Source organism: Narcine bancroftii, unplaced genomic scaffold (genome assembly GCF_036971445.1).
Source record: "Narcine bancroftii isolate sNarBan1 unplaced genomic scaffold, sNarBan1.hap1 Scaffold_305, whole genome shotgun sequence".
NCBI classification, from domain to species: domain Eukaryota; kingdom Metazoa; phylum Chordata; class Chondrichthyes; order Torpediniformes; family Narcinidae; genus Narcine; species Narcine bancroftii.
Window position 1 is genome coordinate 66,246 of NW_027212042.1, and position 26,555 is coordinate 92,800.

The window sequence follows — 26,555 nt, forward strand, 5'->3', positions numbered from 1 at the left end:
TCTCCCTCCCTCTCTCTCTCTCTCTCTCTTGCACACACACAGTGAAAACCACATGACCCCCTTAGAAACAGCCAGTTGCCTTCAGACAGACTGCAGCTCCGGACTCAATCTTCTGAGTTCGTTCATCTATTGCTTTCCAAACAGCGAGCACTGATAGTCTTTGACACAGTGACGTCGTCAGAACGCTTACTAATGTAATTGGGGACTCATTGGTTAGCAGATCAGATAGAAGGTTTGGTGAATGAGATTGAGGCTTCCGGATGGGATGTTGGTTCCCAGGTGCCAGGGTCAGGGATGTCTCTGATCGAGTTCATTGCATTCTAGAAGAGGAGGGGAAGCGGCCAGATGTCATGGTCCACATGGGAACTAATGACGTAGATAGGAGTAGGGATGAGGTCCTGAAGAGGGAATATAAGGAATTAGGGAAGAGTTAAAAAGGACATCAAGGGTGGTGATCTCGGGGAGGAGTCACGTGATGGAGTAGTGGCCGGACGGTGAACTCCAGCCCTCTCCAGAAAAGTCGGGAAAAACAAGAGAAAATACAAAGGCACAGAAGTACAAGTTAAAGAAAAGTGAGTATAAAGGTGGAAAGAAGATGGAGACAAAAGAAGAAAAATCAAAATAAACGGTAAGAAGAGAGGAAGAGAAGACAACGGAGGAAAAAGGTGAAGGCCTTACCTGTCCGAAGAGGCCCGCTGTGGAGAGAGGACCCCACTACCTCAGGTCGGTAGAAAAAGAACTACAACAATGGCTCACAGAGCCGAGTAAAAGTGCGCAACCGCGCATGCGCGAGGAGTCGCGCATGCGCGATGCGCATGAAAAAAAACACACCGACGGGAGGGGGGACCAGCTGGGGAGTCGATCTCCACAGCCGGCAACGACAGCTGCAGAACACCTGCAGCAAGAAGAGACCACAGAAGACAATGGAAACAAGAAAGAAGAGGAGGAAAGGGCAACAAAGAAACAACAGATGGTCAACCCAGAGGAAGAAGAAGAGGAAGAGGAAGAGTACAGGGAAATAGAAGAAGAAAAGAAAGGCAAGGTAAAGGAGGTACTTGCTCTTGTTAGAGGATACATGGAGTCATTTAAAGAATGGCAAACACAGGAATTCAATGATTTAAGAAGAAGAATAAACAACACAGAAAAGAAAATAAATAAAATGGATATGACCTTAACAGAAATGGGGGAAAAAATGGACAAGATGGAAGAGCGGGCAGTAGCAGCAGAAATGGAGGTAGAAGACTTAAAAAAGAAATTGGAGGAATCTAATAAAAAAACTAAAGAGACACAAGAATTACTAGCCCAAAAAATAGATATAATGGAAAATTATAACAGAAGAAATAACATAAAGATAGTGGGCCTTAAGGAAGATGAAGAAGGCAAGAATATGAGGGAGTTTATAAAAGATTGGATCCCTAAGGCCCTAGGATGTCCAGAACTACAGCAAGAAATGGAAATAGAAAGGGCACATAGAGCATTGGCGTCTAAACCACAACCACAACAAAAACCAAGATCTATTGTAGTAAAATTCCTAAGATATACTACAAGAGAAAAGGTACTGGAGAAGACAATGGAAAAAGTAAGAGAGGGCAACAAACCACTGGAGTATAAAGGGCAAAAAATCTTCATTTATCCAGATATAAGCTTTGAACTCCTAAAGAAGAGAAAAGAGTTCAATACAGCAAAAGCGATTTTATGGAAGAAAGGATATAAATTTACACTGAAGCATCCTGCGGTATTGAAAATATTTATTCCAGGACAACAAAACAGACTATTCTCGGATCCAGAAGAAGCACGAAAATTTGCAGAACAATTACAAAAATAGACTGAGGGATGAAGACGGGTAATGAGAGCAAAAATTATCACGATTGATATGTATGTGGGTAAAGACAAAAATAGACTGAGGGATGAAGACGGGTAATGAGGGTAAAAATGACCACGATTGATATGTATGTGGGTAAAGACAAAAATAGACTGAGGGATGAAGACGGGTAATGAGGGTAAAAATGACCACGATTGATATGTATGTGGGTAAAGACAAAAATAGACTGAGGGATGAAGACGGGTAATGAGGGTAAAAATGACCACGATTGATATGTATGCGGGTAACGAGGTATAAGAGGGAATAGAGACAATGGGCATATGTGAAAGTATCTGTAATTAGAGGAAAACATAGATAGTATAGACAAGAATTAATAAGGGAAGGTAATGGAATAGAGAGAATAAGGAGGGAATTAAAAGAGTGACCTTTGTGACATATGAAAAGTGAAATCTTTTCTGGGGGAGGCGGGGTGGGGGGAAATAGTGGTCACTGCAAAATCAGTTGACGCTTGCGAGTGGATTCGCAAATCCAAATGGAGAGGGGAGATGTGGTTGCCCGACAAGGGATAAAGGACAACTCAGGAGGGGAAGGGGAGATTGGGGATAAAGAAGATAGAAATAGGAGAATAAGGAAAATGTTGGATGTTGTAGGAATGTTGTCTGGTAAAGAGTTGAAAATAAGAAAACAGAAATGGAAAAGGAGGAAAGGTAATGATGGAAAAACAGAAAGATAAGATAAACAAAATATAAAAGGGCTACGCTGAACTATATGACTTTAAATATTAATGGAATACATAACCAAATTAAAAGGAAGAAACTATAAATTTACTGAAAAAGGAAAAAATAGATATAGCATTTGTCTAAGAAACATACTTAACTGAATTGGAGCACAAGAAATTAAAGAGAGATTGGGTAGGACATGTAACAGCAGCATCGTATAATTCAAAAGCAAGAGGAGTGGCTATATTAATTAGCAAAAATGTGCCATTTAAAATAGAAGAGGAAATAATAGATCCAGCAGGGAGATATGTTATGATAAAATGTCAGATATATTCGGAGCTTTGGAATCTACTCAATATATATTCACCTAACGAAGAAGATCAAAAGTTTATGCAAGATATCTTTTTGAAGATAGCAGATACGCAAGGGAACATACTAATAGGAGGGGATTTCAATCTGAATTTGGATCCAATTATGGATAAAACGGGGAAAAAAATTAACAGGAAGAACAAAGTATCCAAATTTATAATTAAATCAATGCAAGAAATGAAACTTGTGGACATATGGAGGAAACAAAACCCAAAAGAAAAGGAATACTCATACTACTCGACTAGACATAAAACATACTCAAGAATAGACCTATTTTTGTTATCAGCTAGTATGCAGGATAGAGTAAGAAAAACAGAATATAAAGCGAGAATGCTATCGGACCATTCACCCTTAATACTGACAGTAAAGCTAGAGGACATGCCTCCAAGAATGTATAGATGGAGATTAAACCCCATGCTACTTAAAAGACAGGATTTTAGAGAATTTATTGAAAAACAATTAAAAATGTACTTTGAAGTAAATACGGAATCAGTGGAAGATAAGTTTATACTATGGGACGCAATGAAAGCATTCATTAGAGGACAAATAATAAGTTATGCAACCAAGATGAAGAAGGACTATAATCAGGAAACAGAGCAGTTGGAAAGGGAAATAGTAAACATAGAAAAAAAATTAGCAATAAAGGAAGATACAACCAAAAGAAGAGAATTGGCGGATAAAAATATAAAATATGAAACATTACAAACATATAAGGTGGAGAAGAATATAATGAAGACAAAACAGAAATATTATGAACTAGGTGAAAAAACACACAAAATCTTAGCATGGCAGCTTAAGACAGAGCAACCTAAGAAAATGGTATTGGCAACAAGGAAAAAAGACAAACAAATTACATATAATCCAAAAGAAATTAAGGAAAACTTCAGAGAATTCTATGAACAATTATACCGAACTGAAAACGAAGGGAAAGAAGGGAAAATAGATGAATTTTTGACTAAAATTGAACTACCAAAACTACAAATAGAGGAACAAAATAAATTAACAGAACCATTTGGAATAGTAGAAATACAAGAGATAATAAAAAATTTACCAAATAATAAGACACCAGAAGAGGATGGACTCCCAATAGAATTCTACAAAACATTTAAAGATCTAATAATACCGCCCCTCCTGGATGTAATCAACCAGATTGATGAGACACAAAACTTACCAGATTCATGTAAAACAGCAATAATTACAGTGATACTAAAACAAGGGAAAGATCCACTCTCACCAGCGTCATATAGACTAATATCTCTGCTAAACACAGATTATAAGATAATAGCTAAACTATTAGCGAACAGATTAGCAGAACAGGTACCGAAAATGGTAAATTTAGACCAAACTGGATTTATCAAAAAAAGACGCACAACAGACAATATTTGTAAATTTATTAACTTAATTCATGCAGTAGAAGGAAATAAAGCACCGGCAGTAGCAGTTGCTTTAGACGCAGAGAAGGCCTTCGACAGAGTAGAATGGAATTACTTGTTCAAAGTATTGCAAAAATTCAGTTTACCGGAGAAGTATATTAATTGGATTAAAGCATTATATAAGGGACCGTTAGCGAAAGTGACAGTAAATGGACATGTATCAAAGCAATTTAACTTAAGCAGGTCAACGCGGCAGGGATGCCCACTATCACCATTATTGTTTGCGCTAGCTATAGAACCACTAGCAGAATCGATAAGAATAGATAATAATATAAAAGGAATAAAAATAAAAGACAGGGTATATAAAATCAGTCTATTTGCGGATGATGTGATAGTGTACTTAACAGAACCAGAACTATCAATAAAAGAACTATATAAGAAATTGAAGGAATATGGAGAAGTGTCGGGATACAAGATAAACGTAAATAAAAGTGAAGCAATGCCTATGAATAACGCGGATTTCTCAAAATTTAAGAAGGAATCCCCATTCAGATGGCAAATGCATGCAATAAGATACCTAGGTGTACAAATAAACAAAAATCTAGGCCAATTATATAAACTCAATTACAATCCACTAATGAAAAAATTACAGGACGATTTAGAGCATTGGAAAGAGCTACCACTAACACTGATAGGAAGGATAAACTGTATTAAAATGAACATTTTTCCAAGGATACTATACTTATTTCAGGCATTGCCAATACAACTGACAGAAAAATTCTTCAAAGAGTTAAAGAAAATAATAAGGAAATTATTATGGAGAGGGGGGAAACCGAGGATAGCACTAGATAAATTAACAGAATGGTGTAAACAAGGAGGCTTACAATTGCCAAACTTCAAAAATTATTATAGAGCCGCACAATTAAGATACCTATCAGATTTTTATCAAACAAGGGAAAAACCAGACTGGACGAGACTAGAATTAGATAAAATAGGGGAAAAGATACCTGAACACATATTATATAAATGGGACGAAAAATTAGTACAACATAGAACTTCTCCAGTATTACACCATCTCCTCAATATATGGAAGAAGATTCATGTAGAAAGAAATAAAACAAACTATCAATTACCAAAACTAATATTGACGCAAAATAAGCTACTCCCTTTTACAATAGACAACCTTTCCTTTAGAAAATGGGAAAAAAAAGGGATTAAAAGAATAGAAAATTGTTTTTCAGGAAGTAGATTCTTATCTTTTGAACAAATGAGAGATATAACTGGAGATACAGTGCTGGCATATGCGCTGGCATATGCTGGCATATGCGCTGGCATATGCGCTGGCATATGCGCTGGCATATTACCAACTGAGATCCTACTTGAAAGATAAATTAGGAAGCAATTTGAGTTTACCAGAGGGAAGTAACCTTGAATATGTGATTACAGATACAATGTTAATCAAAAGATTTATAACAAATATGTATATCAAACTGCAAGAAAAGGAGAATGAGAAAACAAATGGTAAAACTAAACAAAAATGGGAACAAGATTTAAATATAAAGATAAAAAAGGAAACATGGGAGAAATTATGTTCTGGAACGATGAGAAATACAATAAATACGAGGCTGCGTATGATACAATATAATTGGTTACACAGACTATACATTACACCGCAAAAGTTAAATAAATGGGACCCAACAGTATCTGATAGATGTTTTCGATGTAAAAAAGAAAGGGGAACAACAATTCATGCAATCTGGACATGTGAGAGAGTAGAAAATTTTTGGGATGATCTCAATCAGATATTAAATAAAATAACAGAAAACAATATACCAAAGAATCCAGAGATCTTTCTCCTAAGTAACATAAAAAATAAAGAATTTGGAATTGACTTGGAAGATGCACAAAAAAGATTTGTTAAGATAGCCCTAGCCGTAGCAAAAAAATGTATTATGTCAACCTGGAAATTGGAAGATAATTTGAAAATACAACAATGGTATATAGAAATGAATAAATGTATTCCATTAGAAAAAATAACATATAGTTTAAGAAATAATATTGAAATATTCGAACAAGTATGGGAGCCTTACATTAAATACAATAGCGAAAACCTACCGGGGACAAACATTACCTAAGTTGATGGAAGGAGAAGGAAAGAAAAGAATGGACTCTGTAGAATTTCTGGTGTATTTTTGTTGAATGACAACATTGTCTGACTGAATTAATGCAACCTAGATTGTATACCTAAAATGGATGAGAGGGGGGGGGGGGTGGGGGGTGGCTTGGGAGGAGGGAGGGGGGGGGGAGAAAAAGTCACTGTAAATGTGTGAAAAAGAAAAAGTGTATATCATGGCTATTGTGATTTATGGTGTGAAAAATAAAAAATTTAAAAAAAAAGGGTGGTGATCTCGGGATCGCTGCCTGTGCCACGTGCCAGAGATGGTAGGAACAGGAAGTTGGGCAGATGAACGTGTGGCTGAAGAGTTGGTGCAGGGGGCAGGGGTTCAGATTTGTGGATCATTGGGTTTTCTTCTGGGGAAGGTCTGACCTGTTCAAAAGGGATGGGCTGCACCTGAACTGGAGGGGAACCAATATCCTGGTGGGCAGGTTTACTAGAGCTGTTGGGGAGGGGTTAAACTAATTTGTCAGGGGGGTGGGAATCATAATGTGAGGGCAGAGATTGGAGTAGGACAAAAGCATGATGCTGTGTGTTCTGTGTTGGGGGAGAAGGACGGGCAGGGGACAAAACATGGAGACAGTTAGAGGGGTTGGAATGTGTCTGTTTCAATGCTAGGAATATTAGGAATAAAGGAGATGAACAGAGCTTGGATCAGTACATGGAACCAAGATGTTGTGGCCATTACAGAGACTTGGCTGGAGGAAGGGCAGGATCAGCTGATACAGGTACCGGGGTTTAGGGGTTTTAAAAGGAATAGGATGGGAGGTGGGTGGTGTACCATTACTAGTCAGGGATAGTATCACGGCTGTAGAAAGGGAGGGTCCATGGGAGTTGTCTATAGGCCCCCAAATAAATCCAGGGAATTCTAGATCAGTGAGTCTTGCGTCAGTGGGGTGTAAACTATTGGAGAGGATTCTTAAAGACAGGATCTGTGAGCATTTGGAGAAGTCCAGTCTACTCAAGGATAGTCAGCAGGGCTTTGTGAAGGAAAGGTCGTGCCTCACGAGTCTAATTGAGTTTTTGAGGAGGTAACAAAAGAAATTGAGGGTCGGGCGATAGATGTGGTCGATATGGATTTTAGCAAAGCATTTGATAAAGTTCCCACAAGAGGCTCATCCAGAAAGTCATGAGACTCTGAATCAGTGGAACCTTGGCAGTATGGATAAAAACTTGGCTTGTAGGAAGAAAGCAGAGAGTAGTAGTGGAAGGAAAGGTTTCAACTTAGAGGTCGGGGACTAGTGGAGGGGCCGCAGGGATCTGTTCTGGGACCCCTGCTCTTTGTGATTTTTATAAATGACCTGGATGAAGAGGCGGAAGGATGGGTCAGTAAGTTTGCAGATGATACGAAGGTTGGAGGAGTTGTGGATGGAGCTGAAGGTTGTCAAAGGTTACAAGAGGATATAGACAGGACGCAGAGTTGGCGGAAAGGTGGCAGATAGAGTTCAATCCAGATAAGTGTGAGGTGATGGATTTTGCAAGGACAAACCAGACAGCTGAGTACAGAGTTAATGGTCGGTTACTTAAGAGTGTGGATGAACAGAGGGACCTTGGGTTCCAAATCCATACATCCCTCAAGGTCAGCACACAGGTTGATAGGATAGTTAAGAAGGCCTATGGGATGCTGGGCTTCATTAATAGGGGGACTGCATTCAAGAGTAGTGGATCTACACATCATCAAGTTTTCTGATGACATGACTGTGATGGGTCTGATCAGTAAGGATCAGTTATTGAACAGAGATGAGGTCCAGTCGCTACAGATGGTGCAGAGCCAACCGCCCTTTGTCTGAACTTCAGGAGGCCCTGGGGGGACCATGTTCCACTGACCATTGATGGTTCGACCGTTGAGAGTATCAAGTTCCTTGGAGTGCACTTGGCAGAGAATCTCACCTAGACTCTTAAAACCAGCTCCGTGGCTGAGAAAGCCCAGCAAAACCTCTACTTCCTGCGAAGGCTGAGCAAAGTTCACCTCCCACCCTCCATCCTCACTACATTCTACAGAGAATGTATCGAGAGCATCCTGTGCAACTGCATTACCGCCTGGTTTGGAAACTGTTCCTCCTCAGAGAGGAGAGTGAAGTCAACAACAGTAGGAAGTCTCTTCTTACCATGAGGGACGTCAACAACACCCGATGCAGGTGAAAGGCAATAAACATTGGGAAGGTCCCCATACATCCTTCTGCCATCTGGTAGGAGGCACCGTAGCATTTGCGGCCCTTATGTCCAGATTGGACAACAGTTTTTTCCCCCCCCAAGCCATCAGGCTTCTGAAATGCCAGAATAGATGTGAATAGTGTACGTGGACTTTTACTGCATATTTTAATATTTTACTGTGTTTAACTTCTATTTATGTAAATTTGCTCCATGGTCCTGGAGAAACCCTATCTTTTTTTTTTACCATGCGAGCACAGTATAAAGGATAAATAAAGGTGACTTAACTTGAACATTAGGGGCATTTAAGAGAAGGGGTAGGGTTATCGGGGTGGTGGGGTGACAGGATAGGGTGACGGGGTGATGGGATGGGGTAGGGTGATAAGATGGGTTTGACGGAGGTGGGGTGGAGGTGATGGGGACAGGCGGGGGTGAAGAGATGGGGGGTGGGGGTTGGGTGATGGGATGGGAGTGGGGGTGATGAGGGTGGGGACGATGGGGGTGGGGTTGACGGGACTCACCATGCTCACCCCTCCTGATGACCGGTGGGAACACATCCCCTCCAGAGGTGCCATGCCGATTGTTGTGCCGTTGAACTTCACCCCCCTGCAGGGACAGAGTGGGGGTCACATCCGGGCACAGTACACCCCCCCATACTCTAATCCCCAACCCACCCACCCTTCACCCTCACCCTCTCCAACAACCTCACTGCACCCATCCCCCACACACTCCACCCACTACCCCAACCAGACCCCACCTCACCCACCCCCACTGGACCCTCCCCCAACCAGACATACCCCTCACACCTAGAAACCTCCCCACACATCCCCACGACCAGACACCTCGCCCTCACCCGGATCTCTTACCCTCACTCCACCCTGTTCCCCTCCCTCATCCCTCACCACTCACTCCCATCCTTCTCTCCCCCCACCCCCTCCCCCTACACTCCTCCCTCCCATCCCTGGCGGGGACTTACGTGACAAGCTGGGCATTGTCGTGCTTGGCACGAAGCCACAAGCTTTGACGCCACGTCAGGAAGGCAGTGAGAACGGAGCTGGCGTCGGGGCTGATGGTGACCTGGTTCCCGTGCGTCCACACCTCCAGGCCGATCACGGCCACCCGCATGTTCACCATCCGGTAAAACTGCGCGCAGAACACAGGGCATAACGGCACTGGTAGGGTCCCATGCAGACCATTGCATTTCACATGCACACTGGGACACAGACTCGTGCAGTTCACACGCACGCTGGGATGCGGACCTGTGCAGTTCACGCACACTGGGACGTGGACCTGAGCAGTTCACAAGCACACTGGGACGTGGACCTGTACAGTTCACACGCACACTGGGATGTGGACCTGTGCAGTTCATGCACACTGGGACATGGACCTGTGCAGTTCACACGCACACCGGGACGCGGGCCTGTGCAGTTCAGACACACAAGGGGGTCTGTCTAGGATGGGGAACAGGCATCAGGGACTGGTGGTTGGTGGCAGGGGTGGGGGGGGGGTCTCTAAATGAGGGTGTCTAAGGTAAGGGGTCAGGAGCCTATCAAGGTCTAACTGGTATGGGTTCAGGGTCAAGGGTCAGAGTGGAAATTCTGGTGTCAAGGTTTAGTATCAGGGGACAGGAATGGGGCAGGTTCTGTGACGGGGATCAGTCAGGTTCGGGGGATGGGTGGTGTGGTTACTCATGATTGGAGGTCAATCAGGGTCGGGGATACATCTGGGAGGGGGACAGGGATTGAGTGTGAGGGGTCAGGGATCAGAAGACCACCTGACATGGGCATCCATTTAGGGGTGGGGGGTGGGTATCTCATACCTTATCCACATAATTGGCGATCTCCAACATTCTCTCCTTGGTTTTCCCCAGGTCACCGTCCTGGCTCCGAAACTGGGCAACAGGCAGCTGTTTCACTGTGTGACTACTCTCAAAACGTCCCGACCCCCCCCAAAATCCCTGACCACACGACCCCACAACACCCTGAACCCTCCCAACACGACTGAAACCTTGCCAAATTTCCCATCCCTCCCCTCTCCCAAACTGTCCCTCTCCCCAATCCTTCTATCTGCGACCCTCACTCTTACTGAAAAACCCTTTATCCCACCATGACCCTGCACCATTCACCCCACCATGACCCCATAACACTTCAACCCACCCTGACCCTGTAACCACCCCACCCTGACCCTGTAACCCTTCACTTCACCATGACCCTGCACCATTCACCCCACCCTGACCCTGTAACACTTCACCCCAGTCCCCCTGGACCCTTCACCCCACCCTGACCCTTTAACCCGTCACCCCACCCTGACCCTGCACCCTTCACCCCACCCTGACCCTGTAACCCTTCACCCCATCATGACCCTGTAACCCTTCACCCCACCCTGACACTGTAACCCTTCGCTCCACCCTGACCCTGTAACCCTTCACCCAACCCTGACCCTATAGCCCTTCACCCCACCGTGGCCCTGCACCCTTCACCCCACCATGACCCTATGACCCATCTCACCCATGGTCTTGCACCCTTCACCCCACCACGGCCTTGCACCCATCACCCTACCACGGCCTTGCACCCATCACCCCACCACGGCCTTGCATCCATCACCTCACCACAGCCTTGCACCCATCACCCCACCACGGCCTTGCACCCATCACCCCACCATGGCCTTGCACCATCACCCCACCATGTCCCTGCACCATCACTCCACCATGTCCTTGCACCATTCACCCCACCGTGACCCTGTAACCCTTCACCCCACCATGATCCTGCACCATTCACCCTGCTCTGACCCTGTAACCCTTCATCCCACCTAGACCCTGCACCCTTCACCCCACCGTGACCCTATAACCCTTCATCCCACCATGGCCTTGCACCCTTCACCCCACCATGTCCCTGCACCATTCACCCCACCATGACCCTGCACCCTTTATCCCACCCTGACCCTGCACCCTTCATCCCAACCTGACCCTGTAACCCTTAACCCAACCCAGACCTTGTAACACTTAACCCAACCCTGACCCTGTAACACTTCACCCCACCATGACCCTGCACCCTTCACCCCACCCTGAAACCCTTCACCCCATCATGACCCTGCACCATTCACCCCACCCTGACCCTGTAACCCTTCACCACACCCTGACCCTGTAACACTTCACCCCACCCTGACCCTGTAACCCTTCACCCCACCCTGACCCCGTAACCCTTCACCCAACCCTGACCCTATAGCCCTTCACCCCACCCTGACCCTGTAACACTTCACCCAACCATGACCCTGCACTCTTCACCCCACCCTGACCCTGTAACCCTTCTCCCCACCGTGGCCCTGCACACTTCACCCCACCGTGGCCCTGCATCCTTCACCCACTATGACCCTGCATCCTTCACCCACTGTGACCCTTTAACCCTTATCTCACCATGGCCTTGCACCCTTCACCCCACCATGGCCTTGCACCCATCACCCCACCATGGCCTTGCACCCATCACCCCCCCATGGCCTTGCACCCATCACCCCACCATGGCCTTGCACCATCACCCCACCATGTCCCTTCACCATTCACCTCGCTCTGACCCTGTAACCCTTCGTCCCACCTAGACCCTGCACCCTTCACCCCCACCGTGACCCCATAATCCTTCAACCCACCGTGACCCTGCACCATTCACCCCATCCTGACCTGGTAACCCTCCACCCCACCATGACCACGTAACCCTTCACCCCACCATGACCCTGTACCATTCACCCCGCTCTGACCCTGTAACCCTTCATCCCACCGTGACCCCATAACCCATCACCCTACCATGGCTTTGCACCATTCACCCCACCGTGGCCCTGCACCCTTCACCCCACCATGACCCTGTACCCTTCACCCCACCATGACCCTGTACCCTTCACCCCACTGTGACCCTGCACCCTTCACCCCACCGTGGCCGTGTAACCCTTCACCCCACCGTGGCCCTGTAACCCTTCACCACACCCTGACCCTGTAACACTTCACCCCACCCTGACCCTGTAACCCTTCACCCCACCCTGACCCTGTAACCCTTCACCCAACCCTGACCCTATAGCCCTTCACCCCACCCTGACCCTGTAACACTTCACCCAACCATGACCCTGCACTCTTCACCCCACCCTGACCCTGTAACCCTTCTCCCCACCGTGGCCCTGCACACTTCACCCCACCGTGGCCCTGCATCCTTCACCCACTGTGACCCTTTAACCCTTATCTCACCATGGCCTTGCACCCTTCACCCCACCATGGCCTTGCACCCATCACCCCACCATGGCCTTGCACCCATCACCCCCCCATGGCCTTGCACCCATCACCCCACTATGGCCTTGCACCATCACCCCACCATGTCCCTTCACCATTCACCTCGCTCTGACCCTGTAACCCTTCGTCCCACCTAGACCCTGCACCCTTCACCCCCACCGTGACCCCATAATCCTTCAACCCACCGTGACCCTGCACCATTCACCCCATCCTGACCTGGTAACCCTCCACCCCACCATGACCACGTAACCCTTCACCCCACCATGACCCTGTACCATTCACCCCGCTCTGACCCTGTAACCCTTCATCCCACCGTGACCCCATAACCCATCACCCTACCATGGCTTTGCACCATTCACCCCACCGTGGCCCTGCACCCTTCACCCCACCATGACCCTGTACCCTTCACTCCACTGTGACCCTGCACCCTTCACCCCACCGTGGCCGTGTAACCCTTCACCCCACCGTGGCCCTGTAACCCTTCACACACCCCCCCCCCCCCGTGGCCCTGCACCATTCACCCCACTGTGGCCCTGCACCCTTCACCCCACTGTGGCCCTGCACCATTCATCCCACCTTCATACTGTAACCCTTCACCCCACCCTGCCCTACGCACCTCACCTCTGCATAGTCAGCCACGATGTACATCTCCACGTATTTCTCAACGTCCCAGGAATCACGTCGGGCCTGTGGATAAATGGAACAGCAGGATGAGTGTCAGTACCTGATCCTGGCCCTCAGTAATGTCACACTCTCAGGTGGATGCCCAAAGTTCGGCCAGCAGTGGAGACATGGGCTGGTGAGGACTGCCCTGGGGAACTGAGCAGGCAATGAGTGGGGAAAGGAGGGGTTTGGCATGGCACCGAAACCCCCAGCAGCCACCCTCCCTACAGTCCGTAGTCCTCAGGCATCACCCTATATTTCAGCACTCAGTCACAGGAGACACCACTCGGCCTCTCCAACCTACACTGCGACCCTGGCTGATCCGCCCAGCTGGGGAAGTGGTCGAGTCGGGAACGATTATTGTTCAATCCCATTTGGAAGGGTGCAGGGAAAGGAAAGGTTTGGAGATGCAGGCAAAAGGAACCAGCTCATGTCTACGTGAGCTGCAGGTGATGGAATCTGAGAAACACCAAAAATACGGGGCCATCAAGCCTCTTCCACCATTCAATGTGATCGCAGCTGATCGTGACCTCAGCACCAATTCAAGGTGATCGCAGTTGATCCTGACCTCAGCTCCGATTTGATGTGATCGCAGCTGATCGTGACCTCAGCACCAATTCAAGGTGATCGCAGCTGATCCTGACCACAGTTCCGATTCAACGTGATCGCAGCTGATCATGACTTCAGCACCAATTCAAGGTGACCGCAGCTGATCCTGACCTCAGCTCCGATTCGATGTGATCGCAGCTGATCGTTACCTCAGGACCAATTCAAGGTGATTGCAGTTGATCCTGACCACAGCTCCGATTCAACGTGATCGCAACTGATCGTTACCTCAGCATCAATTCAAGGTGATCGCAGCTGATTCTGACCTCAGCTCCGATTCGATGTGATTGCAGCTGATCCTGACCTCAGCTCCGATTCGATGTGATCGCAGCTGATCCTGACCTCAGCTCCGATTCGATGTGATCGCAGCTGATCGTTACCTCAGCACCAATTCAAGGTGATCGCAGCTGATCGTGACCTCAGCTCCGATTCGATGTGATCGCAGCTGATCGTTACCTCAGCACCAATTCAAGGTGATTGCAGCTGATCGTGACCTCAGCTCCGATTCGATGTGATCGCAGCTGATCGTTACCTCAGCACCAATTCAAGGTGATCACAGCTGATCGTGAACTCAGCTCCGATTCGATGTGATCGCAGCTGATCATGACCTCTGCACCAATTCAAGGTGATTGCGGCTGATCGTGACCTCAGCTCCGATTCGATGTGATCGCAGCTGATCCTGACCTCAGCACCAATTCAAGGTGATTGCGGCTGATCGTGACCTCAGCTCCGATTCGATGTGATTGCAGCTGATCGTGACCTCTGCACCAATTCAAGGTGATTGCGGCTGATCGTGACCTCAGCTCCGATTCGATGTGATCGCAGCTGATCGTGACCTCAGCACCAATTCAAGGTGATTGCGGCTGATCGTGACCTCAGCTCCGATTCGATGTGATCGCAGCTGATCGTGACCTCAACACCAATTCAAGGTGATCGCAGCTTATCGTGACCTCAGCTCCGATTCGATGTGATCGCAGCTGATCGTGACCTCAACACCAATTCAAGGTGATCGCAGCTTATCGTGACCTCAGCTCCGATTCGATGTGATTGCAGCTGATCGTGACCTCGACACCAATTCAAGGTGATTGCAGCTGATCGTGACCTCAGCTCCGATTCCTCCTTTCTAAATCTTTAACCTTTTAATTTAAATTTAGGCCTACAGCACTGTAACAAGGAGTTTGTGCCGCCCAATTACACCCAATTAACCTACTCCCCCGGTACGTTTTCAACAATGGGAGAAAACCGGAGTCCCCGGGGAAAACCCACAGAGACATGGGGAGAACATACAAACTCCTCACGGACAGCGTGGGATTCGAACCCCAGTCCCGATCGCTGGCGCTGTAACACTATGGTGACTGCCGCCTAAACCTCTCCACATGCCCTGATCCCTTCAGCCAATGGGGCCACATCCAACCCCCTTTTCAAAACATCCTGATGAACTGGCCTCAACAACTTTGTGGGAGGGAGTTTCTCAAGTTCACAACTCGGCTTCTCCTCATCTCAGACCCCAGTGGCTTCCCCCATCTCCCTGTATGGTGACGCCCTTGTTCTTGACCTCCCCAACATCAGGAACATTCTTCCTGCATCAGCCTGCCCGATCCTGTCAGAATTGGATGGAAGGGTATGGAGGGCAAAGGACTGGGGGCAGGTCAGTGGGACTAGGCAAAAACCTGGTTCAGCACAGACTAGAAGGGCCAAAGGGCCAAAGATTGCGTGCTGCAATGTTCTATGGTTCTTATAGTAGACGTCTCAATGTGATCCCTTCTCATTCTCCTCAACCCCAACGAGTCGATCATTCTCCTCAACCCCAACGAGTCGACCCAACACCTGGTGTTGAGTGGACATGGAGAGGCTGGTTGTCAGAGGGCCAGCAACATGGCGGAGGGGAATGTGCCCCAGTGAGTGAGCGGATTGACTGCAGTGACGGTCAGCGAACTGTACCCTGCGGTGATGCTGCAGCCACCAGGATCTCCCAGTCTGGTCCTGGGAGCTGCTCCGTCCCGGCCCCTGTCCGCACCTTTCCACGCTGACTGGCAGCTGCTCCACTTTGTACACGGCGTGATACTGACCAGGGTCACCTCTCCTTGGCTGCAGGTAGTAACCGTGTGCAGTATCCACGGCAACCACCCCTCTGCAGGATGCAACAGAATCACAAACATTGCCATCATCCCACACCAATTCCCGACCGGATCAGTCCACCCCGGACTGGATAAGTCCACCCCCAGACTGGATAAGTCCACCTCTGGACCGGTCCAGACCACCCACAGAATGGATTAATCCACCCCCGGACCAGAACAGTCCACCCTCGGTCTGGATCAGTCCACCCCCGGACCAGTCCAGTTCACCCCAGGCCAGATCAGTCCACCCCCAGAATGGATAAGCAAGTTTGCGGATGATACAAAGATTGGTGGTGTTGTGGACAGTGAGGTAGATTACCGTAGATTAAAAGGTGATTTAGGAAGGCTGGAGGTGTGGGCTGAGAAATGGCTGATGGAATTTAATACAGATAAGTGTGAGGTGTTACATTTTGGAAAGGCAAATCTAAATAGGTCATATGCATTAAATGGTCGGCTATTGAGTGCAGAGCAACAAAGGGATTTAGGAGTTGTGGTAAATAGAACCCTCAAGGCTGATACTCAGGTAGATGGTGTGGTGAAGAAGGCATTTGGAACGTTGGCCTTCATAAATCGGAGTATTGAATTCAAGAGTAGGGAGGTTATGATGAAATTGTACAAGGCATTGGTGAGGACAAATTTGGAGTACTGTGTACAGTTTTGGTCACCAAATTATAGGAAAGATATAAACAAAATAGAGAGAGTGCAGAGAAGGTTCACGAGAATGTTGACAGGATTTCAGGGTCTGAGGTACAGGGAAAGGTTGTCCAGACTGGGGCTTTTTTCTCTGGAGCGTAGAAGATTGAGAGGGGACTTGATAGAGGTGTTTAAGATTTTAAAAGGGACAGACAGAGTAAATGTGGATAGGCTTTTTCAATTCAGAAAGGGGGAGATTCAAACCAGAGGGTGGTGGGGATGTGGAATGAGCTTCCAGCAGACGTGGTCGAGGTGGGATCATTGGTTACATTTAAGGAAAGACTGGATCGTTACATGGATAGGAGGGGACTAGAGGGGTATGGACCGGTTGCTGGTCAGTGGGACTAGGAGGGTGGGGATTTGCTACGGCATGGACTAGTAGGGCCGAACTGGCCTGTTCTGTGCCGTAAGTGGTTATATGGTTATATTTATATGGATTAATCTACCCCCAGACCGGATCAGTCCACCCCCTGGAGCGGATCAATCAACCCTTGGACCAGATCAGTCCACCCTGGACCGGATCAGTCCACCCCGGTCTGGATCAATCCAACCCCGGACCGGTCCAGTCCACCCCAGACCAGATCAGTCCACCCCCAGAATGGATTAATCCACCCCCAGACCGGTTCAGTCCACCCCCTGGAGCGGATCAATCAACCCTCGGACCGGATCAGTCCACCACCGGACTGGATAAGTCCACCCCCAGACCGGATCAGTCCACCCCAGGCCAGATCAGTCCACCCCTAGAATAGATTAATCCACCCCCAGAATGGATCAGTCCACCCCCTGGAGCGGATCAGTCCACCGCCGGACTGGATAAATCCACCCCTGGACCAAAATGGATCACAGCCCATTCCAGACCAGATCTCAGCCAACTCCTGGACAAAATTACAGCCTCTCCCCCCTCCCTCCAGACAGAACAGGGAGAGCTTCCCCTTCCTCCGTGGTAAACCTTTCCCCCCACCAGCCTCCACATTCAGCACATCATCCTCCATCCTGTCTACCAGCTGCCACTCGGGTACTCCACTAGACACGACTCTCCTCCCATCCTATCCCACCTTCCACGGGAATTATCCTCTCTGTGATACCCTGGTCTACTCCCCTTCCCTCCCCTTCCCTATTCACTAAACCCCTTCCCAGACAGCCCTACCGTGTGAGGCAAATTCACATACAGTCCCTCTAACCTCGTCTACTTTACTTGGTGCTCCCAGTGTGGCCTCCTCCTGGCCGGTGAGTCCAACACAGACCTGGGGACCATTTTGTTGGGCATCTCTGCTCTGTATGAAGTGCCCACTCCCTCTTTCAACCCCCACCACCCATCACCAACTATCCCCTATACACATTTCACCCATGGGAACCCCTTCCTCAGCTCGTTTGGTCTGCTCTTCCCCTCTTCCGCAAATGATCTCTGTTGTAGATGAATGAAAGTCTGTGGATGTTGTCCACATGGACTTTAGGGAGGCCTTTGACAGGGTCCCACATGGGAGGTTGGTCAGGAAGGTTCAGACACTGGGTATTCATGGTGAAGTAATGAATTGGATTCGACAATGGCTGGACAGGAGAAGCCAGAGAGTAGTGGTGGATGATGCTTCTCAGACTGGAGGCCTGTGATGAGTGGGGTGTCTCAGGGATCGGTGCTGGGACCATTGTGGTTTATCATCTATATCAATGATCTAGATGGTAATGTGGTCAATTGGATCAGCAAGTTTTCAGATCACACTCAGATTGGAGACATTGTGGACAGTGGAGAAGGTTTTCAAAGCTTGCAGAGGGATCTGGACCAGCTGGAAAAATGGGCAGAAGAATGGCCGATGGAATTTAATGCAGACAAGGGTGAGGTGTTGCATTTTGGAAAGACAAACCAACAAAAGTCATACATGGTGAATAGTAGGGCACTGAGGAGTGCAGTGGAACAGAGGGATCTGGGAATACAGATACAGAATTCCCTGAAAGTGGCATCACAGGTGGACAAGGTTGAGTAGAGGAGTTGGGATGTTAAGTTAAAGTTGTATAAGACATTGGTGAGGCCAATCTGTCCGTCACCCCACACCCCTCTTCACTCCTCCCCACCCGCCCCCATCTGTGTGCACCCACACCCCTCCTGTCACTGACCGGCCCACTGGGCCCCTCCTCAACGCCCCTCACCCTTCCTCACTCCACCCACAACCTACTGACCTATTGCACATTTCCTGTGCTGCCTCCCTCCCCCTCCCCTCTCAGTGCTGATGGAAGACTCCCCACCCCATAGACACAGCTGCACCCATTGAGGAGTTGAAGTTTGTTTGTTGATCTGCATTTGTGTATCTCCTTGTCCATCCCTCCCCCCACCATGCTTACCTGACCCCTGAGTACAGGCTGAGTGTGACCCAGGAGTGAGGATGTGTGCGGACCCGGCCCTGGTACAGGCAGTGTTCCTGTGGGGACAGCACAGGTCAGTGTACAGACGCACCACACTCACTCACCCACCCCCCTCCCCCACACCTCCACCCCCTCCATCACAATCCCATTCCCCTACACCCACCTACCCCCATCACAACCCACCTAACCACACCCACCCACCCCTCCGTCACAACCCCCCTCCCCCACCCACCCCCTCCATCACAACTCACCTACTCCCCTCCATCACACCCACCCCCTCTGACACAACACCCCCCCCACCTACCCACCTCCTCCATCACAACACCCCCCACACCCCACTGCCCTGGTACAGGCAGCACAGGTTAGCATGCAGAACCCATCCACCCCACCAACCTAACCCCCTCACACCCTCACCCCACCCCCTGCAGACAGGTCTGCTACAGAGACAGGAGTCAGCTCTCCCAACCCCCTCCCTTCACCCTTCCCCTTCCCCACCCCAGCCTATGCTCTCACCGTGTAGTTTGGCCCGATGGTTACCCGTCCCCCATCCTCCCGATAATGCGTTTCCGTATAGCCGCGGCCAATCAGCATCCTGCGAATGTGAAGGGGAATCAGTCATGTGATTCCAGGTCCAAATCCCCACCCTGGGGGAGAAGATTGACTAGAATGTTGCCTGGACTTCAGGAACTGAGTTACAGGGAAAGGTTAGACACGTTGGGACTTTATTCCCTGGAGTGTAGAAGAATGAGGGGAGACTTGATCGAGGTATTTAAAATTATGGGGGGGTGGGGTAGACAGAGTAAATGTAGGTCTGCTTTTTCCACTGAGGGTGGGTGAGATACAAACCAGAGGACATGGGTTAAGGGTGAAAGGGGAAAAGTTTAGGGGGAACATGAGGGGGAACTTCTTCACACAGAGTGATGGTAGTGTGGAACGAGCTGCCAGCTGAAGTGGTGAACGCAAGCTCAATTTTAACATTTAAGAAGAATTTGGACAGGTTGATGAATGGGAGGAGGATGGAGGGATATGGTCTGGGTGCAGGTCAGTGGGACCGGGCAGAGTAATGGTTCAGCACAGACCGGAAGGGCCGAAGGGGCCTGTTTCTGTGCTGTAATGTTCTATGGTTCTGAGCGGCCTGGTCACTGAAGTTGGAGGCCTGGTTTGGTGATTGGAAGCCGCTGGCAGGTTTCCTGTTTGATGAGACCGGAACAGTTTGGATATTTGTGAACAACACATGCACTTGGCAGCAGGGCTGAATCAGGATGGGAAACTAGGCAGAGAAATGGCAAAAGGAATTTAATACTGATAAATGCAAGGTGATACAGAGCATGGGGGACAATTACAGCACAGGGAAGGCCCTTCGGCTCACAATGTAGTGCTGACCCATACAGACCTACTCTATTTCAAACTTGTGTGATGTAATATTTGGGAAAGTATTTGAGAGATAAATTGGTAAAATTAGAGTAGGTTACATACAGTATTTCAAATAAGATCTTTAAAACAGATCTTATTTGAAATACTGAAGAATTCATATTCAATGATTTTACAGAAACTATGGAGAATTTTATGCAAGTAGGTGCTAATTGAAATGATGTCATGAAACAAATATACTGGAGACAGATCATCTGTGTTGAACATTTTTACGAGACTTTTGACCTTTCTGCAAAGTGCTCACTCAAAGGTCACTCCTGGGTTCTTGTTTACTTAAAAACAACAGATGGGAGAAGAGACTAACTCCTATTGTTTGCTGGAGAAGGATGTGGCTGGCAAGAGGAGAGAGAGAGAGAGAGAGAGAGAACAGTCACAGCTGAAACAAGCAGGAGAAGCTGGTTGGAACTGAAACAGAAGTTCCAGAGTGGCGGATGGCTGGAAGTGCTATCTGTCTGTTTCTCTTGGAATAAAAGGTACAGAAAGGAACTCTGTGCTAGCCTGAAAGAAAGAGGTTATCATCTGGAGAACCCTGATGAGGCAAGTTTCATCAGCGAGACATTGAGGTGACTAATGGTGGTACTTCAGTTTTGGAAATCCTGGAACAACACATCTCTCTCTCTGCAAACCCTACGAGAACCTTCCTGAGCACTAAACATTTACCTTTCAAGCACCAAAGCCTGGTGAACTTTATATATGTTAAATTCGGTGCACAGTATAAGAATTGCCTGCAACCAGTGAACTTGGAGGAATGAGAAGTGAGATTGAACTGTGAACCAAAGAACTTTTCTTAAATTTATACACACATCACATACACGTGCGCTTAGAATTAGAAGGGGGTTAAGTTGGGTTAGTTAATAGTGATAAATTAAAGTGTGATCCTGTCTTCATGTTTAAAGATAATTAAAAACAACTTTTGTTTAAGTAACTACTTGTCGGGGTGAACATCTATTGCTGCTGGGTTTTGGGGTCTTTTGGGCTCTTAACACTAGCCCTTCCTCACCTCAGTCCCATAACCCTCTAGATTCTGGAATGAACAGCTTTGTGGCTAAGTTTGCGGATGATACAAAGGTGCGAGGAGGAGCAGGTGGTGGAGAGGAAACAGGGAGGCTGCAGAAGGATGAGGACAGGAGGAGACTGGGCAGAGAAGTGGTGAATGAAATCCAGTGTCGGAAAGTGGACGGCCACGCAGTTTGTTTGGTTAAATAAAGAGGCAGATTATTTTCAAAATGTGGAGAAAATTGTCCTGTGTCACCCTTCTCCACAACAATCTGACCCTTTCCCTACCTCACACCCAGAGTCCTCTAATTTTCTTATAAATGTCTTGTCAATGTCCCTATTGTTCCAGCTGCCACCCCCGACAATGCATTCCAGGCACCTACCACTCCCTGCCTAAAATACCTTCCTCCGACATCTCCCCGAAACTTCCCTCCACTAATCGTGAACAGGTTTCCTTTGCCCCCACCCCAGGGAACAGTGTATTTTTGTTACAGAGTGGTGGTGGACACAATAACAGTTTTGAAGAGGGTTCCACACAGCCACACGATCGTGCAGGGTTCAAGGGACAGTTCACGAGCAGAGGTTTCGTTTCAATTATGGCCATTGTGTTCGGCACAGACATGGGAGTAAGCTGGAGAAAGTCAGCAGGTCAAACATGGAACCTTGTACAGTCAAGGTAAAGATGCACAATCATCGTTTCCAACTTCAGCCCTTTATCGGGGACACGGTTTGACCTGCTGTTTCTCCAGCATAATGTTTTTACTTTACCACAGTGTCAGTCTTTTACCACAGAACCCATCTTCCCCACCCCCACCCTGAACCTATACCCCTGCCCAATCAAACCCATCTCACCCCCCCACACCAAACCCACAAACCCCCTACCAAACCTATCTCCCCTACCTCCCCACCCGACCCATCCTCCTGCCTAGACATAGACATAGTTCATCTGACTATTGCATGGAGACAGATGCCCCACCATTTAATCATGAGCTGATCCATTTTCACCACTCAGCCCCACTGCCCAGCCTTCTCCCTGTGCCCTCTTGTCCTCAACTGTCCCACCGTGAGAAGCAACCTTTCTACACCTATCCTGTCCATGCCTTTCAACATTCAAAATGTTTCAATAAGGCCGCCCCCCCCACCCCCCATTCTCCTAAACTTTTGTCTGTTCTACACGTGAATACCGCAGTTCACCACCGGCCCCAGTCTGTTCTTCACTTGATTAACGCGGGTCACCGCCAGCCGCAGTCTGTTTTCCACGTGATTACCATAGGTCACCGCCGGCCGCAGTCTGTTTTCCACGTGATTACCATAGGTCACCGCCAGCCCCAGTCTGTTCTTCACTTGATTACCACGGATCACCACCGGCCCCAGTCAGTTCTTCACGTGATTACCGCGGTTCACCGCTGGCCCCAGTTTGTTCTCTACGTGATTTTACCGCAGGTCTCCACTGGCACCAGTCTGATCTCCACATGATTACCGCGCATCATCGCCGGCCCTAGTCATTTCTTCATGTGATTACCGCGGGTCATCGCCAGCCCCAGTCTGTTCTTCACTTGATTACCGTGGTTCACCACCAACCCCAGTCTGTTCTTCACTTGATTACCACAGGTCTTCGCTGGCCTCAGTCAGTTCTTCACGTGATTAACACGGTTCACCACCAGCCCCAGTCTGTTCTTCACTTGATTACCACAGGTCTCCGCTGGCCCCAGTCAGTTCTTCACGAGATTAACACGGGTCACCGCCGGCCCCAGTCTGATCTCCATGTGATTACCGCGCGTCATCGCCGGCCCTAGTCTTTTCTTCACGTGATTACCACGGTTCACCACCAGCCCCAGTCTGTTCTTCACTTGATTACCACAGGTCTCCGCTGGCCCCAGTCAGTTCTACACGTGATTAACACGGGTCACCGCTGGCCCCAGTCTGATCTCCATGTGATTACCGCGCGTCATCGCCGGCCCTAGTCTTTTCTTCACGTGATTACCACGGTTCACTGACAGCTCCAGTCTATTCTTCACATGATTACCGTGGGTCACTGATGGCCCCAATCCGTTCTACATGTATTTACCGCGGTTCACTTCCGGCCCAAGTCTGCTCTATACGTGTTTACTTCCAGACTCCTTCCCCCTCCACACGGTCCGTCACTTCTTCCAGTCCCCACTCCACCCCCACCCATATCATCCCCTCAGTCTACAACTCCTCATCACTGTCTGTCCCCTCTATCTAATTACCCCCTCCCCCTTGTCACTGTCCATCCCCTCTGTCCAGGCCCCTCATCACTGTCTGTCCCCTCTGTCCAGGCCCCCTTCCTCATCACTGTCTGTCCCCTCTGTCCAGTTACCCCTCTCGTCGCTGTCCGTCCCCTCTGTCCAGGTCCCCCTGTCACTGCCTGTCCCCTCTGTCCAGTTACCCTCCTCATTGCTGTCCATCCCCTCTGATCAGGACCCCCGTCACTGTCTGTCCCCTCTGTTCAGTAACCCCCCCCTCATCACTGTCCTTCCCCTCTGTCCAGGCCCACACTACTGTCCATCCCTTCTGTCCAGTTACCCCCCTCGTCGCTATCCATCCCCTCTGTCCAGGCCCCTCATCCCTGTCTGTCCCCTCTGTCCAGGCCCCCTTCCTCATCACTGTCTGTCCCCTCTGTCCAGTTACCCCTCTCGTCGCTGTCCGTCCCCTCTGTCCAGGTCCCCCTGTCACTGCCTGTCCCCTCTGTCCAGTTACCCTCCTCATTGCTGTCCATCCCCTCTGATCAGGACCCCCGTCACTGTCTGTCCCCTCTGTTCAGTAACCCCCCCCTCATCACTGTCCTTCCCCTCTGTCCAGGCCCACACTACTGTCCATCCCTTCTGTCCAGTTACCCCCCTCGTCGCTATCCATCCCCTCTGTCCAGGCCCCTCATCCCTGTCTGTCCCCTCTGTCCAGGCCCCCTTCCTCATCACTGTCTGTCCCCTCTGTCCAGTTACCCCTCTCGTCGCTGTCCGTCCCCTCTGTCCAGGTCCCCCTGTCACTGCCTGTCCCCTCTGTCCAGTTACCCTCCTCATTGCTGTCCATCCCCTCTGATCAGGACCCCCGTCACTGTCTGTCCCCTCTGTTCAGTAACCCCCCCTCATCGCTGTCCTTCCCCTCTGTCCAGGCCCCCACTACTGTCCATCCCTTCTGTCCAGTTACCCACCTCGTCGGTATCCATCCCCTCTGTCCAGTTACCCCCTTCGACGCTGTCTCCCTCCTCTGTCCAGACCCTCCCCCTTCACTGTCTCTCCCCTCTGTTGGGTTCCCCCCTCCCCACCTACAATCTGGACACCACTCAGACTCTCAACCTGCGAAGAATCCAATTCTCCAGCCTCATCTCCTGGTGAGTAGCATGGACGCCCCATCCCTGTCAGGATGGCGTCAGCACCCTCTGCTGTTCCATTCACTACCACCCCTCTGTGCTTGGTACCCTCATCCTCCCCCCTCCACCTCTCCCCTGTCCCAGGGTGCAGCCACAACACAGCTTGGCCCCACTGTCGCTTGCTTTGTGGTGTCCCAGCATTGGCAGCCAGCAGGCCCCAGCCCGGATGGGTGGTGGGGAATGCAGTTAGTACTCACTGGTTACGCATGACATCCAGAAGGAGCTCCCTGCCATCGATGGACACACTCAGCAGAGCAGCGTCAGGACACGGCTCCTGGGGAAAGGGAAAGGAGATCGATCAGTAGCAGCCAACACCTTCCCCGCGGCTGCACGAGGCCAGATGTCGCACAAAGAGACAGGGTTTACCCGGGGCTAGGGAGGCTGGCACTCACCGGTCTCTGCACTGTGACCAGGCGATGGCTGACACGGGGTCCGAGCCAGTACAGGACAGTCAGCTCCTGGGGAGGAGGTCCTGGCAAGCAGCAATACAATTACTCAGCACAGTCCAGCCCACTCCCCACTGCACCCAACATGAGGCACAGACCAATCACTCACTTCCCTTCTCTACAAAGACGTGGTGGATACAAGGGCAAGGCAGGTAATGGGGTTTAAGCGTTTTCAAAGGAATGGGATGGGAGGTAAGGGGAGTTAACATTGCTGTATGTGGGGGCAGTGAGTGAGCCCAGGGTGGGAGTCTGCAGGGCAGTGAGTGGGCCCAGCCTGGGGTCCTCACAGGGAAATGAGTGGGTCCAGGGTGGGGGGGGGGTCGCAGGGAAGTGAGTGGGACCAGGCTGGGGTCCGCGGGGCAGTGAGTGGACCCAAGGTGGGGGTCCGCAGGGCAGTGAGTGGACCCAGGCTGGGGTCCGCGGGGCAGTGAGTGGACCCAAGGTGGGGGTCCGCAGGGCAGTGAGTGGACCCAGGCTGGGGGGGGAGGTCGTGGGGCAGTGAGTGGGGCTGACCAATGTTCCAACTGCAGGACGTGGGATCTCAGGGTTATTCAGGAAGCAGAAGTTGTGATCGAGAGGGGCTTCAGGGAGGTGGTCACCCCCAAGTGTGGGGAGGAAGACAGCTGGGAGACTGTCAGGAGAGGCAGAGAGAGCGGGGCATCCCTGTGGCCGCTCCTGTTGACAACAGGTATCCTGTTCTGGATACTGTTAACGGGGACGATCTACCAGGGACAAGCTGTAATGGTCGGGTCTTTGGCATCGAGACCGGATCCTCAGCTCAGAAGGGAAGGAGTGAGGAGAGGAATGCAGTCGTGACAGGGGATTTGATAGTTAGGGGGACAGATGAGAGGTTCTATGGGGGAGATCGATTATCCTGGATGGTCTGTTGACTCCCTGGTGCCAGGGTCTGTGATATCCCAGATCGTGTGCTCCCGATTCTCAGAAGGGAGGGTGAGCAGCCAGATGTCGTGGTCCATGTA

At 49.4% G+C, this 26,555-nt stretch overlaps 1 protein-coding gene across 1 annotated transcript in view; it reads right to left on the minus strand.

Annotated features, from left to right (window-relative positions):
* Positions 1 to 26,555, minus strand: part of adam19a (ADAM metallopeptidase domain 19a) — a 74,651-nt gene that overhangs the window by 41,811 nt on the left and 6,285 nt on the right. Inside the window, exons 2-10 of the mRNA XM_069913048.1 lie at positions 25,522 to 25,601; positions 25,327 to 25,403; positions 19,825 to 19,903; positions 19,291 to 19,367; positions 16,088 to 16,277; positions 13,499 to 13,564; positions 10,430 to 10,501; positions 9,587 to 9,753; positions 9,132 to 9,216 (exon numbers count right to left, since the gene is read on the minus strand). Of these exons, the coding sequence (XP_069769149.1) occupies positions 9,132 to 9,216; positions 9,587 to 9,753; positions 10,430 to 10,501; positions 13,499 to 13,564; positions 16,088 to 16,277; positions 19,291 to 19,367; positions 19,825 to 19,903; positions 25,327 to 25,403; positions 25,522 to 25,601 (893 nt within the window). The remainder of the gene's footprint in view (positions 1 to 9,131; positions 9,217 to 9,586; positions 9,754 to 10,429; positions 10,502 to 13,498; positions 13,565 to 16,087; positions 16,278 to 19,290; positions 19,368 to 19,824; positions 19,904 to 25,326; positions 25,404 to 25,521; positions 25,602 to 26,555) is intronic.